Source organism: Lactuca saligna, chromosome 2 (assembly GCF_052625555.1).
Source record: "Lactuca saligna cultivar CGN05327 chromosome 2, ASM5262555v1, whole genome shotgun sequence".
Taxonomy (NCBI): domain Eukaryota; kingdom Viridiplantae; phylum Streptophyta; class Magnoliopsida; order Asterales; family Asteraceae; genus Lactuca; species Lactuca saligna.
The window spans coordinates 114,869,072-114,883,210 of record NC_136418.1 but is presented as its reverse complement, the minus strand read 5'-3'; the positions used below and the strand labels follow the sequence as shown (position 1 = coordinate 114,883,210).

The 14,139-nt window shown below is 36.5% G+C and overlaps 1 protein-coding gene across 1 annotated transcript; it reads left to right on the top strand.

Annotated features, from left to right (window-relative positions):
• Positions 1-2,965: 2,965 nt before the first annotated feature.
• LOC145029999 (uncharacterized) lies at positions 2,966-5,440 on the top strand. The gene is made up of 6 exons (XM_078978441.1): positions 2,966-3,283; positions 3,358-3,365; positions 3,669-3,823; positions 4,187-4,906; positions 4,975-5,156; positions 5,252-5,440. The coding sequence occupies exons 1-6, from the start codon at positions 2,966-2,968 to the stop codon at positions 5,438-5,440; spliced, it is 1,572 nt and encodes a 523-aa protein (XP_078834567.1).
• Positions 5,441-14,139: the final 8,699 nt, after the last annotated feature.

The window sequence follows — 14,139 nt, the reverse complement described above, 5'->3', positions numbered from 1 at the left end:
ACGTATAATAATTTCTTTTCAAATCCAATTTGTAAACAATTTGAAAAATCAGTAGCTTCTTTTAAATTGTTAAATGTTAATATTCTGAATTAAAAACAATAATAACAAATGTGAAATGACCATATACAAAGTTAGAATATACAAACATACATTCATGATTTCAAAACTTAAAGCATTACCATCCGCTCAACCTTCACCTTTATAAAATGTCTTTAATATTTTTTTAATTTAAATGTATTTATATGTATTATTAATAATATTAATAATAACAAATTTTAAAAATAGTATACTTATTATATTTTTAATATAATAATAATAAGATTTTTGTTTGCAGAAAAACCCTAATATTTTTTATTTTTGCAGAAAAGTCCCAATATTTTGGGTCTATTTATGAAATAGTCCTAAATTAATTTGTTACCAGTTCCAATCAGTCAAAAAGGGTCAAAATGCAAACTTTTGTCGGTTTTTGGGACTTTTTCGTAAACAAAAATTAGTTTAGGACTAAAACATAAATCGGGCTAAAATTTTAGGACTTTATTGGAGATTTCCCTATTAATAATAATGAAATAGTTGTATTTTCATATGTATCCCCCCCCCCCCTCTCACCCCGACAAAAAGTTTTAAAAAATAGGGCCATGAACTCACTTGTGAGTTATGACACCATTGTTGCAGGATGGAAACCAAAATTCCAAACTTCGGGAGGCATTTGGTGGCAGTGAGACAAGGTACGAGAGAGTGAGAGAGTGAGTTTGATAAGTGTAGAATGGAGACTACCGAAGCCTTCTATTTAAAGCAAAATTTAGGGTACATGTTGTACATTTATGCGTGAGCCATAGGGGGGGGGGGGGCTTGCCACATGTCGTCCTCTTAGTGTGCCACATCACCACGTATCTGAACGTATTGGGTGTTAGATTGCACGTGACACAGTCAAAATTAAACTTTGAAAATTCCTAACTCTCCTATACAAACTCCGTTTTTAGTGACTTATATATTCGTGTAGGTCTTGATGTATTGTACAACTTTCATTTTGGTTGTTTTGGCTAGTTTTGAATTTCGTTTTTCGACTAGTTTTTATTACTGTTTTAATTTCATAAAACTCATAACTATCTCATACAATTTCCGTTTTAGGCGTTCTTCATCTCATAATTCCTACTTTTTGCGGTACTACAATTGTTCTTTTGACGGGTTTTTTTTTCTCCAAAAGTTCACCATTCTCCTTGGAGTTTTCGTCGTTGTAACTATATGTGTGCAGTTGAATTTTGTATCTTATAAACTTCATAACTAATTTCTACGAGGTTGGATTTTTATAAATTTTATATTTCCGTGATCGTCTCGACGTGTACTTTATATATATATATATATATATATATATATATATATATATATATATATGTTTTGGCGCACTAAATTTTAGCTCATCACACATTTTGACTAATTTTTCTTATATATTTTAATACGAACATTGGTATTTTTATCATAGATTGATATATAGTACGTACTAAATCTATTGATGCTTCTCACTTTTATCGGTTAACGACCTGTGACAATTTTCACAATTGTTACACCTAGCCTATGAACTAGCATGCAGTTCTAATACTTAAACATATCGTCGATATAGATATAACTAGTGTTGGTATCCTGGGGGATAACTTTCTCTTCAGCTCCGACTAACTCTACACATTACATCCTTCATTTTTAAATTTTATTTTAGAAAAGTATTGTAAGAAATCTTTTGTAGATCCATAGTTTGAGTCTGAAATCATTTTAATGATCATCTAGATCCTTCAAACCAAAGCTCTGATACCAACTTGTAACGTTCCAAAAACCATAGTAAAAGTTTTCATTTTTAAAAGGCATTTTCCTAGAAATCATAAGTCACCTAAACATTGTTTTACAACCTTATCAAAATCAAAGTAATAAGATCAGAGTATTTCTCTAAACAGGATAATATGGGATGATGTGTATAGTCACGACTTTACGTTTCCCACGATCCTCTGAGATACCTGAAACATTTAAATCCACAATTGTAAGGCTTAGGGGTCGTTTGATTTGCACTTAACCAGTCTGGTCAGAGCTGACTGCTGACCCGATCGGTAGTCAGACTGTTTGATGGGCCTCCATTGTGGCTGACTCGGTAAGTAATCAATGACCAAGGAGCTAACTCGGTCCAAAAAAAAAGAGGCGGACCGACCGACCGATGCATTTTTCTTCTCCTGCGCCCTAACACAAATCGCCGCTATTCTTCCTCTTCCTTCAACATTCAGCGCAACGCAGCAACAACTCCATCGACGATTACCTCCAGCTTCCGGCGAACCTCCTACGCCGACGAAGTAACAGCTCTGGCGTCGATGAAGTAACAGCCCCGGTGAGGAGATCAACTGCAGGTACACTTGTTCGTGTTTTTTTTTTTTTTTTCTGAAATCACAAAACCCCCGTCAATGTTTGCTGTGAAATTGATGATTTCATTCTGAAATTAGGGTTTGAAATTACTTCTTTCATTATTTTTGGATTCAATTAGAACAAAGGGTTGGCATGAAATCAATTTATAATGTCTTTTTGTTTATGAAATCTGATTTTATCTATATGAAGGAATGAATGGCTTGTGTATGAAATTTGTATGAACTAATGTGTGCAATCACAGCCCCTTATATAGTGGTTAAATCGAATGAATTGTTTACTGTGTGTATATGATATGTTTATGTGCATATGTGTGTAAGATCAAAATGCTCAAGACAATGATTAGAATTTGTTACATAGGTGTATGTGTATTACCAAACTGATATATGAGATCTTGTCTTCAAGTTATGTACTGTGTATATGATATCTCCCAAGTATTGTCTTCAAGTTGTATTAACTTTAGGTTAAACAAAAAAAATATATGTTTTATCTTATTGACATCAAGCAAATAGTGTTTGTAAATGTGTGTTATGTGGATGATTAGATTTTTTTTCTTTTTACAATAGATATGGCAGACAAAAGAATTAGGGTTGGTTGGAAGTCGGAATTGGTGGACAAAACTTTTTTGGAAGCATGTATACAAGAATTAACAAGAAATGGTCGGGAGGGTAGCGGACTAAAAGCAAGCTCATGGGTTGTGGTCGCGGAGAAATTGAAAACATATCATAATTTTATTGTCGACAAAAAACAAATGAAAAATCGATATGACTATTTAAAAGCAAAGTATGCAGTGTGGTTAAAACTTAAAAACAAAACAGGAAATATTTATAATCCCGTTACGAATTCTTTTAACATGACTAATGAAGAATGGGAAGCGGAAGCGAAGGTACATATACACATATTTTTTAAAGTAGATTATTTTTTACTACTTTAATAATATTTATTAAATTTGTCAAACAGTTGAACAAGTATGTAGATAAGCTGAGAAATGCACCCCTCCCTTGCCCTGAACTTTGTACCCAACTATTTGATGGGGCGACCTCGACCGGTGTTCACAGTAGGGGGGCATCTTCGACATTACCTCATCCCAATGAAACCTGAATACACATGATTTTGAGGATACAAAGATGGATGAGCCAGCACCTCATGCAGATACCCCAAGCTCAACAGTACCTCAACCTACTAGTGAGGAATCATCTGGCGGACAAAAAACAAGGGGGGCAAATGAAATGGTCCTAAAGAAACCACACTTGATGATGAGTTGAAAGAAGTTGGAAAGAGATTATCAAGGCTGCACAAGCATTCACCGAAGCAAATAATCTTGACAAGGAGATGGATGCTTGTATGGCGAAGTTGACAAGCTTGGAGTGGGGAGAATATGATCCGAAATACACCACTGCTCTTATGTTATTTGCTGAAAGTGCTGGTAATAGGAAAATTTGGTTGCGTCTTAACTTGTCAACTTGTGAGTCGTGGGTAACAAATGCAGGAAAAAAGTTTGGATTAGTTGGTTGACTTTAGTATCTACATGTTATGTTTGACTTTAGTATGTTATGGTTCATTGTTAGACATTAGTATTCTATGGTTTAGTTATGTTATGGATTGTTTTTCTTAGGTGCGGTTATGTTATATGAATTTACATGTTATGGAATGTTATGTTTTTCGTATTTACATGTTACGATTTGTTATGTTATGGATTATTATGTTATTGATTGTTATGTTATGGATTGGTATGTTATTGATTGTTACGTTATTGATTAAAATGTAATTTGTATTTGACATCTAACAGGACACATGGATAAAGAAGGTGACTTTTTATATTTTCTTATATTCTCGTGGTATTGGTTGATGTTGGTCCGACAAAGGCAAAGAATAATTAAAAGAATAAGAGCTAGCGAACAGGTAGCAAAGGGATATGTGTATACGCAAGATTTGATACACGGATGTCCTATACAATGTTACGATATGATACGTCTTTCACAAGATGCATTTGTACTATTATGCAATCACATTACACAAAGAAATTGGTTGCAATCTAGTAGGACGATAAGCGTTGAAGAGAAGATGGCTATGTTTTTACATGTTATAGGACATAATGAAAGTTTTCGAGCCGTTAAAGAAAGATTTCATCACTCCACACAAACGATTCATCAATGTTTTCATGAGGTCTTACGTGCAATGATGTGTTTTGCACGAGAAATTATAGTACCAACCTCGTCTAATTCAACAACAAATACCTCCGAACGACATAGACGGCTAATGCAAACATTTTCCGGAGCAATAGGTGCACTAGATGGAACACTTGTACATGCAGTTGTGCCTGTTGATCAACAAACTCGTTATAGGGGAAGAGGAAAAGGTGAATGTTATCAAAATGTAATTGGAATTTGTAATTTTGATATGATATTCACCTTTGTATGGGCTGGATGGGAGGGCATAGCACATGATTCTAAAGTTTTGAAAGAAGTTGCATTTAACCCAACTTCCGGATTTCCATTCCCTCCACCAGGTTTGTAACTTTACTATACGTTTTATTATCTATATTATTTATACGATAAATTTTTCATGCATCTACAGATAAATATTACCTTTGTGATGTCGCATACACCAACACCCGTGGATTTATGGCTCCCTACCGCAATACTAGGTATTGGTTAGCCGATTTTCGAAGAAATAGAGCTTTGACTAAGGAAGAAATGTTCAATTATGCTCATGCACAACTTAGAAATTACATTGAACGTGCTTATGGTGTATTGAAGGCAAGATTTCCAATTTTAAAACAAATGGCTCCTTATCCTTTTCCAGTGCAAAGAGACATAGTCATTTCTTGTGTTGCGGTCCATAATTTTATAAGGAAATACGATATGAAGATGAATTAATTACGAACTTTGAACAAAACACTATGGTTAGTCATAATGTGGGTGGTGGAGGAAATGAGGGTCAAAACATAGAAGGCATAGAATGGGGTTCAGAAGCCGTTAACTATATGACTAATTTGCGTGACCAGATTGCTAATCAGTTATTTTCAAATGGTTCACGTTAAATGGTGTACTTTTTTTATTATGTATGACAATTTGTATTTGGATTTTGTATTACACTTTGTATTTGGATTTTAATTGATGTATGTTTAATTTGGATTTTATATGATAATTTGTGGTTTTATAATTTTTTTATCCAGCACAAGAGACAACACAAGGGTAATATGGTCATTTTTTCATTCAGCACAACCATTCAAATAAATAATCAAACAACATAAACTCAGTCAGATATGGACTCAATCAGCATTTCTAACCCAGTCAGCTTCTAACCCAGTCAGCTCTAACCCAGTCAGCAACTATCAAACGACCCCTTAGTGAATTCCAAAAAATGTCCCACACAACAATACATATATAATGCATGCACACATGAGCCTACAGTTTGACCGGACCACCTCGTAAGCCTATAGTACACCTAGACCACTCTCATTGGGCCTACGGTTTAACCGGACCACCTTGTAATTCCTACAGTACACATGGACATATCGGGTATCTTGGCCTACAGCACAAAGAAGGATCGTCTCAACCCAACCACAATATGTCGACATATGCAAAAAAAATAAACGATAATCATTAAACATAGGTAATCATATAGATCTATCAATCTAGCAGATCACTACAATGTACCAACATCCTACACACAAGGATACATATTGCTATACAAAGTATAGTGTGAAAACTCAACTCACATGCTAGTAGACTATCACCTTAACTCACACAAAACAAGACTGGTGCGACAATCCACCTATATAACAAATAGAGGTATATGCTGAATCTATAGCCTAAAATCCTCACATTGACCAAAAGTCAAACTTGAACAAAAAGTCAACAGTCAAAATCAACAGTTGGCCACCACATCGTGGCCACCAATGTTTTAAAAACCGGTTTTTTAATTGAACCGGCCGAGTGATGTTTTCCGGTTTAACCGATTCAACCGGATGGTTAAACCGCTTCTATATTTTTATATGTTTTTAATTATCCTGCATACATTGATTACAAAAACTTGTCATCTTTTTAGTATTACAAACTTAAATAGAATGCAACATATAAAAACAATCATTATAGAAGTCAAAATCAAACAAAGAAGACCAAAACAAACACAAAAATCCAAGAATGTCCGGTTCAACCCGGTCCCTTCCGGTTCAATTCATCCGGTTGAATCGGTTTTTTACCAAAACCGACCGGTTCAATCCGGTCAGGAAATCATTATAAAACCGGTCCAAATCGAACCGCCCTCACCTCCGGTTCCCGGTTCAAACCGGTTTTTAAAACACTGGTGGCCACCCACTAACTAGCATGCCACTACACTGTGACAACAACCCAAACCATTCAGTTGTAAAGAACCCATCCTTTACAACGTAGTGAGCATGTCGCCATGCCATATGAAATGCTCCTAGGCAACTTAATGGATTAAGCCCTCAATCCATCAAGCTATACTCTCATCTCTTCCATAAGTCCTCCTAACGTTCATAAACTTCATAAAAACCCTTTCTTTATGGACATGCATGTCAAATGCATGTCTTGAACTTGATGACTTATAGTGGTCCAAAAAATTTTCTACAAGGTGGTAAGGGAATTTGTTAATTGGATATGTGCTTAAGGGACACCTTCTTCTCTTTCAATATCACCAAAAACCACCAAAAAGCTTAAAAAAAAACTCAAAAACTGAGGCTAGGTTTTGATCTAGGTCAAGAGGGAGTGATGGAGGCTGAGGGTGAGCAAACCCTAGCCAACATATCCCTTAAATAGGGGCATAAACCCCAAAAAAAATAGGATTTTGCATAGAACAGTTGCCACGTCGTTAAGTGTTTAACGTTATATGTCAAAACACAAAGGAAATATATACTTGGAACCTGTGTTACAAATATTTTGTATGTTAGACTAGAACCTAGATAAGTGTTGAACGTTTTTAAGAAATTTAGTATTTCATTAGTTGTATTATTTTCAACTGGTAAATCTTTTTGTAACAATTTCAGTTCGTTGGATAAATTATCAACATCGATGTTTAACATGTGACCGTTTTGAAACCTCTTTTCAAGATTTTTCGAACTTGCCTTTAACTCACTGGTATCTTGTGATTTCAACTTTTCTTTTACTCCAACTAACCAATAGTTTGTTGGCCTATGTACACAAAATACTAGATCGTGAATGTCTCTTGAGGTGAAAGTTCATGTACCGGTAACACTCAACGACAATTTCATCGGAACATCTTTTTTTTTTAAATGCCTCTTGAGCCATTATTGTTTTCGCACTTTCAATCGTACCTCCCTACCTTTTAATTGACATATTTTAAAATGAGATTTTGTTTCGGTAAAGTGTCTTTTAGAACATAAGATTAGATTCTGATTTTTGTATTGATTTGTTTTGGGTAAATTGTATTTCATAAAATATGAAATCATTTTCTAGAATTTTATTAGAAACAGATTTGTATTTTTTATTGGATATAAACATTTTCCTTAAATGGTGATAATTTTAGAGTTTCTGATTAGGTTTTCATTTTTTTATTTTCTTTGATTTTTTTTCATAATTCAATTGATTTCAAGATTACAAACAAATGTTATATTGTGTATATAAGTGATCGACACGACTGATTTTCTTTAATGATAACTCACAAAATTGAATTTTAAAATAGATACCAACATCATAATCATAGACTTGTCCCAAAATTCGAAGGTCATGTACGACCACACCGCCCACACCCCAAAACTGTTTTTTTTTTTTTGAACGACAAATCTACTCTATTCTACTTCTACAATTCTCTTAAATTTTCACATATGTCCCTCATGGGACTTGAACCCTCGACCTCAAGGAGGGTGGGTAACACCGGATACCGCTGGGCTAAAAGCCCTTCGGTACCCCAAAACCGTCACTTCCGACATTCTTCCATGTTGAAAAAATCTATTACCTATAATAATTATTTCTATTATACACGAGATTAAATTAGATGATAATTGTCGTATCACACCTCATTTAAATCAATTCCTTCCCTTTTGATTATCATATCTACCTGACCCTAAGCTTTACACAAGAACGTGCATTCAATTTTCAAATCAATGTAAGTCGAATGGCTTTAGTAAATTAAGGTACTATTTGTTTTTTTGAAGTTAAAATGTCTGCAGTCAGCAGACCACATCTGCAAGCCTCTGCGGCAGAAGAGGTGGACTAAATGTCTGCAGTCTGCAATAAGAAGACTGTTTGTTTTTAACGTCTACGGGCTGTTAAAATAAATTAAATTTTAAACTTAATTTCATGTCATAAACATTAAAAATGCATTTTTAATAAAAAAGAAACTGCACCGTGGCCCATGTTTTTTTTTTTGTTTAGGTTAAAATGAGGTCTGAAGACCTTTGAAGACAGTGATCCATATCTGCGCCAGGAAGATCTCGCGCAGACGTTTTCTGATCTGCGCACTTCCAAAAAACAAACAATCTGCGAGAGCATATGTATGCGCATTGTCTGCACGGTTGCACAAATTTTCATATAAAAAACAAACAACCCCTAAGTTTATAGAGTTATCAAGTTATCTGCTTGGGCCCAAATCATTTTGGACTTACTATTTTTACTTAGTTTTGAATATCCGGGTCCACTAAAGTATGACTAAGTCCAACTACAGAAATATAATGCCCCACATCTTTCACAATCTGTTAGCCCAAAGAGCTCAAATGTGATTTTGATTGAAAATTTAGTCATTGAAAATTTAAAACATTAGAATAAATTAGCGACTACCCGAATGGATATTGGTTCCAAAATACGACAAGTTCTATAAGGTTTGTCATCAACCTATATACCTCAAGCGGATGAATTTAACTTAAGTTTTAGTTGGTTTTTTAAAATTGAACGGTTGAAGCTAACTTAGGTTTAATTTGATCTTTGTAAATTTATTGGACTTTATTATCTTGGGTTGACAGAATTTGTTAATATTAAATATAAAATTACATGTATATTTTTGTGTTCATGCTTTATAACATCTCATTTATTCTAAAAATATAAAAACAAAAATCTTAAACGAATTAATTTCACAGTGCAATGATTTAATTATTTCCAAAAAATGTGCAAGAATATGCCTAATATAGCATAACATAACAATATAACATCTTGACAAAAATATGTTCGTGTAAGTTTTATAATAATAATTTCATGAAATAAATGATGATACGATTCACATCTTAAACGAGACATAATTGTGAATCTTAAACGAGACATAATTCGCAGTAAAAATAATTTTTTTGGCATTTACGAAACTACCCCAAATTAAATAATGATATGATTATGTATTTATGTAATATATATATATATACATTAAGCGAATTAAGTATAAAATTAATGAAGCGATGAAGACCAACCGAAAAGGAAATTTGATAGCATACCAACGAACACACAGGCCATTAAAAACAAATTGACTATGCAAGATAATATCGACCATATAACAACATTGACAAACATGGCCAAATAAGTGAAATTCATGAATTGAAATACATGCTAGAAATACTGGTCCAGAAGAACTCTGTTAGGATATTGCGTGGAAGTTGTTGATCAAGTTTCATGGAGATTGGATCTGAATTACAAACGTTGGAAATTTTGAAGTTTCAGACCTAAATAATAGAAGTTACTCGTCGAGTTGACATTGTTCTTGGCCACTACTCAACTAAGTCTGACTTGAATATGAGATTTTGACACATGAAATCCACTCGACCGAGTGAACAAACAAGCCAAAATCTACTCGACTTAGTCGACTCGCTTTGTTGGTTTCACGTTTTTCCAACCTATAAATACTAATTTCTAAAGAGTAGGAGACACGTTTTAGAGCAAGGAAATGTTGTAGAAGACACTTTGGAACGGTTAATCAGTACTTTTATAGTTTGATTTGTAAAACTTTCTATTAGTTAAATCTTTGGATTCATGTACTTAGGGATGAGCAACTACTTTTTCTTCTATTATTTTTATAGTTTTTAATTCGATTCTATATGATTGATTTTGTTTTAGACTTTGTTTTTAACCTAGCAATTTTTGTTGTGGTTTCAATAAAGTACTTCAATTTATGTTTATTTCATGAATAAGCATATGAATTGGTTTTGATTTATAGGAAAAGTAGTTAATTTATGAGATTTGTATTTGTTTTATGAATTAACACAAGTAGTCATTAACAGTTTGATTCTTAACTTATGATTTAATTCGTTGTAAAATTACATATATGTAACGATTGGTTCAGGTATGAATTAGTTCTAATTATTTTTAAACATTGGAAGGAACTCGATGAATTGGGAGGCTCCAACTCCAAGAGTAGAAAGCTTTCCAGCCGCGTAGATTGACGAATCTACTCGACGAGATGGGGAGCCCCAACTCGACGAGTAGACGCTGGGGATAAAAACCCTAATTTTCAGGCATTGCACCCTATATAAAGAACATTAACTCCTAGGGATGCCCTCCTTACCAGCCCCCTTTGCCTAGAGAAACCCTGGAATTGCTTTCCTCTTTGTTCATTGAGTTTTGTGAGTGTTTAAGTGATTGTTTGAGATTTTTTGAAGGAGGTTTTTGAAGACAGAAGTATCAAGCTTGGAGGAGTGAACTTGGATTAAGAAAGTCTACATTAAAGGCTGCATCTTGGAGGTATAAAGTCACAACGTTGACTTGTAGCATATTAGATCTCATCTTTTGTAGTTTAGGGCTTGGTTTTGGGACTTTGGCTTGGTTGAGGTTGAGAGTGTAGATTTGGCCTCTATATGACCTCTAGAGGATTAAAGTTGCAAACTTTAATAACTTCCGTGTCACATCCATGTAATATGTCCACTATGAAGCCTAAAATGGACCTTGGAGAGTATTTTAAGCATGGATGGATGTAAAGTTAGAAACTTTACGTGATTTGTCCACATTTGGACATCAAATCTGTTTTAGGTTGATGAGATGAAAGTTTAAGGGCTTAATGAGTCAAGACCTTCCTTAAAGGAACCAGGTTTAATTTTAGAGCTTATTAGATGATCCTTGGGGGTAAAGTTGGAAACTTTACCCTTCTAGACATCTCTAGGGACAGGGATATGAAGTTTAGAACCTTTAGATTCAAGAAAAAGGGCTTAATGCATTAAGTGGGTTAACAGACTGAAGAACTCGATGAGTTCTCAGGGAAACTCGACGAGTTGGGTCGGGGTTACCCCGATTCTGTTGCGAAATGGAGAAACTCGACGAGTTATAGGAAAACTCGACGAGTTGGGTCGCGATATCTCGATTCTAACTTTGGGATGGACTTGACAAGTTAAAGGGGTGACTTGACGAGTTAGGTCAACTCGGAATGTTGACTTTGACTTGACTTTGACCTTAATCAGGATTAACTTGTAAGGTTTGAAGGGTTGAGTTGTATATAAGGAGTTGTTTTTGTTAAGGAGGTAGCAAAGCTAATACTCGTAGTTTCGACCTACTCAGCTACAGTTCACATTTGAGGTGAGTCTCCTCACCAAACCAATGGGTCGAAGGCACCAAGGTTGTCCCATTCAGTTAGTTGTGTATGTGATATGTGGTATGCTAGTTGTTTATGTTATATGTGATATGTTATTTGTCTTTGTGATACTTGCTTGGAAGACCCTGGGGATCCCGTGGCACTTGGATATAAAAATATGTGGGGGAGCCTGTGATACTTGGATATAAGACCATGTGGGGGAGCCCGTGACATTCCAGGTAAAGACCATGGGGAGAGCCCATGACATTTGGATATCACACCATATGGGGGAGCCCATGGCATTCCAAGTAAGACCACGGGGGAGCCCATGACACATAGATGTAAGACCCCAGGGGGAGCCCACGATATCCTGGAGTAACACCCTAGTGGGAGTCTATGACATCCGTATATGTTTGTATGCATGGCTTGTATGGTTTATATGGTTATATGATTATGTGGATTGTGTGGGATATGTTATGGGGAACTTACTAAGCGTTAGCTTACAGTTTGTTGGTTGTTTCAGGTACTTTGGGATCTAAGGGCAAGTGTAACGACCCAAATTTTCAAATAAATTTAAACTTTTCAAAAAAAACTCAATTCATTAAGTTATTACAAAAAGGTTTTCAATACATTTATTATCAGAGTATTCCCAAGTCCATTTCATAAAACATAAACACAAGGAGCGGTACGATCACACCTTTGCCTTGCCACAGTCTCCTAAAGAACCTAAAAAACATTAAACCACAACTGTAAGCCCGAAAGCTTAGTGAGATACCCCCAAAATACCAACCACATATACATACACATAACACGCTATATCATAACGAATTACACAACAGCCATGCATATCGGGTCTACTATGAGACTGGTCCGCCGTGTCGGGCCTTTAGTCCACCTGGTCCACCCTCCGAGTCCAATCATGTCCCTCGAGTCTGCAGTGTGGTTGGTCCGCCCGCACCGGGCCTTCAACTCACCTGGTCCACTCTCTGAGTCTACAGTGTGGTTGGTCCACCCACACCGGGCCTTCAAGTCACCTGGTCCACTTTCTGAGTCTACAGTATGACTGGTCCGCCCGCATCAGGCCTTCAGTCGACCGGGTCCACTCTCCGAGCCTCGGCACATCTGGTCCGCCCTCGTGGGGCCTACAGCCTATCTGGACCGCTCGCTGGGCCTTCGGAACAACCGGTCCACCCTGGGTATCTTGGCCTACAGCACAAAACAGGACCGCCTCAACCCATCTCCAGTCCAAACAACCATGTGCACATAAATATACAATCATATAACAGTTCATATTCAATCAAACCGATCTAGCAGATCACATAGCATAACATACTCTAAGCAGGATACCGACCTAACCGGTCACTAGCATAGCATCATCCTATCTACCAGGATACCGACCTTAACCAGGTCTTTAACGAATACCATCCTAACTACTCGGATGCAAACATATCAAAGCAATAACATAACAACAGATACCCGGATCTCAATCCGATAAAGGGTCGGCCTTGGTGCCTTAGACCCTATTGATATAGTGAGGATAACTCACCTCGAAACTGCCGGCTGAAAGGATAAGATCCCGCTGCTCCAAACTCCGACACGAACTCCTCCACTGCACACCAAAACATTCAACTCAATAAATACCCTTAATTACCAAAATACCCACTGGAAGACAACTGGTCAACCCTTGGACAAGGTCAAAGTCAACTCCTGACTGACTCTACTCGCCGAGTCAACCCGATGACTCGCCGAGTCCCCAAGCTCAGAACTTCCCTCAATCCACGACCTAACTCGCCGAGTTACCCCGAGACTCACCGAGTCCAACAACTCTGAGTCCACTCGCACCCAACTCACCGAGTCATCCCTTGACTCACCGATTCTCGACTCAACCAGAAAATATTGGGACTCTTCGACAAGACTCGCCGAGTCGAAGAACAGACTCACCGAGTCTAAGGCTATCTTCAACCTACTCGCCGAGTTGTTCATCCAACTCGTCGAGTTCCAGCTCATCTTCAAGAAACTCGTCGAGTCTACCCATGTGACTCGCCGAGTACCACCAATATGAATCCATACAGAAGCATTCCAGGCCATGCAATTGATCCAAAACATAGATCTAGCCTCCTACAACCCATCCATCACGTAAAGTGGCAAACTTTACGTGAATCCAAAGAGATCTAGCCCTTATGCACTTTAGGGCTAGGGTTTGGGACATGATGGCTTCACCATGCACTCAAACACAGGGACTTTAATGCACTCTCGACCTTCCCCATTCCATATCTGAGG